Source organism: Sinocyclocheilus anshuiensis, unplaced genomic scaffold (assembly GCF_001515605.1).
Source record: "Sinocyclocheilus anshuiensis isolate Anshui unplaced genomic scaffold, SAMN03320099.WGS_v1.1 scaffold322, whole genome shotgun sequence".
Lineage (NCBI taxonomy): Eukaryota > Metazoa > Chordata > Actinopteri > Cypriniformes > Cyprinidae > Sinocyclocheilus > Sinocyclocheilus anshuiensis.
This window is the reverse complement of record NW_015542366.1, coordinates 1,496,185-1,500,633: the sequence shown is the minus strand read 5'-3', so window position 1 is coordinate 1,500,633 and position 4,449 is coordinate 1,496,185. Positions and strand designations below refer to the sequence as shown.

The window sequence follows — 4,449 nt, the reverse complement described above, 5'->3', positions numbered from 1 at the left end:
TCCATATGTCTGAAATTCAAGTACTTTCAAGAAGCGTGGGAACCCTGTTGTAGTATAAAAAAAAAAAATTAATCAAACCCGAGTCTTCCTAAACTAGGGCTGAGTCTCAGTATCAGTCATACAGAAACAAACATTTTTGTGCACTAAAGTCCAAGTCTCCTGAAGCAATTCAACAGCGTGTTGCATCAGTCTGGTTAAAACTCTCTCTCCAACATGTTTCAATGTTTCCATTACTATGCATAATTTGTATATAAAGTGTTTTTTGTTAAAGATTACTGTATTTGAGGATGACTGTAGTTCATTATTATTATTATTATATAGAACCATCTTGAATTTAAGACTGACACTGACAGTCTTGTGACAGCAATTTGTAGTCAATTTTTTAAATCAAGATTTTAACATGCAGTTAAGTCTACTCTCACATTCACTTTTACATTTCAGATTTTGATTTGTTTAGAATTAAGATTTTCACTGGAATTACAGTTAAGTTTCATGTGCATATAAAATATTTTAGTCAATTTTTTGTTTCCCTTTTATTTCTAATGAAGCAATGTGTGGTAAAAAAGTACAGGATTGCTATCTGCATCAGCAGATACTCCCTTATCTTCAACTTAAAAGGATCAACAGAATTTCAATGCATATTTCTTGTGCTGATAAATTTCTTACTGTAGGTGGAGATGTCAATTTCCTCAGGCAACTCAGCGACGTTGACTTCAAAACGGTCCTGCACATCATTCAGGATCTTTGCATCCGTCTCATCTGATACAAAGGTGATGGCCAATCCTTTTGTGCCAAACCTACCAGCACGAGCAACCTGAAAGAAAGGAAGATAACGGAGTTTAACAATCTTAAGTTGTGCATTTTTCCGACCCTAGCCCTAGTTTGAATCTTGGGGTTAGGTAGTTACTATTACATCTCTCAGTCTGATAAATGCCACAGCACATCATGCATAAATACCCTGTGTAAGTACGTGTCTGAATCTTCAGGCATGTCATAATTGAAAACGATATTAACACGCTCAATATCCATCCCACGACCAAACAGATTAGTAGCCACCAGGATCCGCCGTTGAAAATCTTTAAACTGTTGATACCGGGACAATCTGCGTGAAAGAGGAGAAACGTCTTCAGCATTTGTATTTCTTCCCAAACCATTCCAAGATCACTGGATCAACAAATGTCTCACCTTTCTTCCTGAGCCATTCCCCTGTGGATCGCAATGGCAGGAAAATTCTGTTCAACCAGCAGCTGAGAGAGAGCCACGCATCGTGGAACTGACTTGACAAATATCACCACCTATAAATCATCCAAACAAACCGTTGAGTTGACAAGTGGTCACATTCAAGGTCAATGACTGTGAAAATGTGATGAAATGACAATTACCTGGTTGAACTCAAGAACGTCAAGCAGGTCAAACAGTTTGCGGTTCTTTTCGCTGTCCTTCAGTTTGACGTAGTATTGCTGAAGACCATGCAGGGTAAGCTTAGTCTCATCATCAACAAACACCTCCATCGGCTGAGAGAAAAGAAGACTTTACAATTCAGAACACCATTCAGTTTTTGAGTGACGTGGGTACATAAAATGACACAAAAAGAAAGATGACTCACATCTTGCATGAATTTGCGACAGACCGGTCTGATCTCTTTGCTTAACGTGGCGCTGAACATCATGCACTGCTTCTCATGAGGGGTCAGTCTAAAGATATCCTGGACATCCCGTCTCATATCTAATATGCAATCACACACAATTAGACCTCTGGTGAACGGAAAAACATCCAGCTCCATAACCCAGTCCATACATATCAAAATGAAACCCACCCAGCTGCTCCAGCATCTTGTCACATTCATCCAACACAAAGTGTTTGACATTTTTGAGGTTCAAGGTCTTGTTGCGAATGAGGGCAAGGATCCTCCCTGGTGTTCCCACCACAATGTGCGGGCAGTTCTTTTTCAGCACTTCCTCATCCTTCTTTATGGACAACCCACCGAAGAAGACCGCACACTTAACGTTGGACATGTACTTGGAGAAGCGCTCATACTCTTTACTGATCTGAAAGGCCAGTTCACGTGTGTGGCACATAACCAACACAGAAACCTGTAGAGAAGAAAATGACAAAATGGGTGAAAATGTGTGTCGACTTAACATCCATAACTACCTCAAGAGCTAACACTAGTCTCTATCCAAAGTCACAGTCTGCACTGGATATGAAACCACTGTAATTTGGGCTTAATAGTCTATTGCTGGTTATTCAAGTTCCTGCAAGTGTGAAGATTTAATGCTGAACTTAACCATTTTCTGAGATCTGTGTCAAGAAATGTTTGAAACAACATTAGAACAGCCTAAACCGTTTTAGGTTTTACTGGTCAAAAGTTTAATTAAGAGGAATTAAGAGACTTTCAAAAACAAAAATCTTATGTTCAGCAAGGCTGCATTTAAAACAACTCTTTTCTAATTCAATATATTTTAAAATGTAATTTATTACTGTCATGGCTGAATTTGCAGCATCATTACTCCAGCCTTTAGTGTCACAATCTTTCAGAAATCATTCTGATATGCTGATTTGATGCTCAAGAAACATTTCTTATCAATGATGAATGAGTCGTTGAAGCTTAACATTTTTGTGGAAACGGTTATACACTATCATTCAAACGTTTGGGTTTTGATTTAAAAAAAAAAAAAAAAAAAAAAAAAAAAAAAAAACGGGGGAACCGTTTCATCAAAAAATTCAGAGGAAGCGTTTCTCCGTCTAAGTTAATAATGGAACTGAAATGGGCAGCAATGCAGTGAGCAGATACATCTGCACATGAATATAAGAGACCTGAGGCAGTGACCCCTCGTGTCCTGATGAAAATATGATGGGATTCGTTCTGACGGCACCCATTCACTGCAGAGGATCCATTGCTGAGCAAATGATGCAATGCTACATTTCTCCGAATCTGGTGAAGAATCAAACTCATCTACATCTTGGATGGCCTGAGGGTGAGTACATTTTCAGCTTATTTTCAGTTTTTGGGTGAACAATTCATTTAAAGTATTTACAGTGTTGTTTAGTAAGGACTAGTTCATGCAAATTCTCTCATCATTTACGTTACGTTTTTGCATCTGAATGGGAATGTGATTTGATGCAAGAAATAAAGTGAGAAATGTGAGAAATGATGGAAATGTTGGTCTTTTGCACACACAAGAAGATTTGAAATGTAGTGCATGAAACATACAACTGTTCAAAGTTTTGGGGTTCTTTTTTAGAAGAAATTAACACTTTTATTCAGCAGAGCAAGGACACATTGAGTAGCATTCCGGAAAAAAATATTCAGCAGCAAAAACCATTAAAAAAAACTATAATCATAATTAATAATGATAACCAATAATAACTATTACCAATAATAACTGAGCACCAAATCAGCCTAACAGGATGATTTCTGAAGGATAATGCAACACTGAAGACAGCAATAAATCACACATTTTAAAATATATCAAAATATAAATCGACTCTTATATTGTAATAATTTTTCACAATTACTTTTACTGTAATTGTACTGTACTTGCTTGTAATTTACTGTAATTACATCAAAAGTAAAACTTTTGATCGTTATTGTACAAGCTAACAAAGCTCATGCCAACATGCCCCAACATTCCTTGACTATTATATATGTTGACCAATATAGGAAGGTAAACCATAACGCTTTGTGTTTGCAAGATCTAGTTCAATGAATACACACCTGCCCGTCCACTGGCTCGATCTGTTGGAGTGTGGCAAGCACAAACACAGCGGTTTTTCCCATACCAGACTTTGCCTGGCACAGGATGTCCATACCCAGGATGGCTTGTGGAATGCACTCATGCTGGACTAAGGAAAGATGAAAAAAACTTAAATAATACCAATACATTTTACTACTAAAATAAAATGTTAATCACGGTAATACAATGAATCCAAGACAGCATGAAGTGATTTTCCATCTGGATCAATATATTTATGTTTGCTCTTTAATACGGATTGAAATTTAAAAGAACATGGGTGGCCACTAGATACTTGAATGATCTGATTTAATTTAATTGAGTCTCAGTACCAGAAGGGATTGTAGGTGGGGGGAGTGAATAACCAGTGCTCTCTTCCACCCTCAATACCACGACTGAGGTGAGACCCTTGAGCAAGGCACCGGATCCCCCGACTGCTCCCCAGGCGCCGCAGCAGGTGTGTGTTCACTAGGGGTGGGAATCTTTAGTCACCTCACGATCCGATTCCGATTCAAGAACGATTCTTGATCTACTTCTCCCCCCCCTTATTAATTTAGTTTACCGACTTGAGAATCTTAAAATCCTTACATTTATATAAACGTACATACGTAATTAAGTACTTTTTAAAATTACAAATTGAAAGAAATTATTAAAACAGTTGTATGTTAAGAATTTTAAACTAATAATTAATAACTTCAAAACATACAAGCAATTA

At 37.4% G+C, this 4,449-nt stretch overlaps 1 protein-coding gene across 2 annotated transcripts in view; it reads right to left on the bottom strand.

Annotated features, from left to right (window-relative positions):
- The window catches only part of LOC107692155 (ATP-dependent RNA helicase DDX39A-like), a 14,387-nt gene that overhangs the window by 3,718 nt on the left and 6,220 nt on the right, over positions 1–4,449 (bottom strand). For both annotated transcript variants that reach the window (XM_016491104.1, XM_016491105.1), the window contains 7 exons: positions 3,719–3,846; positions 1,817–2,093; positions 1,607–1,725; positions 1,383–1,514; positions 1,186–1,295; positions 958–1,102; positions 667–814 (listed from right to left, as the gene is read on the bottom strand). In XM_016491104.1, coding sequence (XP_016346590.1) covers positions 667–814; positions 958–1,102; positions 1,186–1,295; positions 1,383–1,514; positions 1,607–1,725; positions 1,817–2,093; positions 3,719–3,846 — 1,059 coding nt within the window. The remainder of the gene's footprint in view (positions 1–666; positions 815–957; positions 1,103–1,185; positions 1,296–1,382; positions 1,515–1,606; positions 1,726–1,816; positions 2,094–3,718; positions 3,847–4,449) is intronic.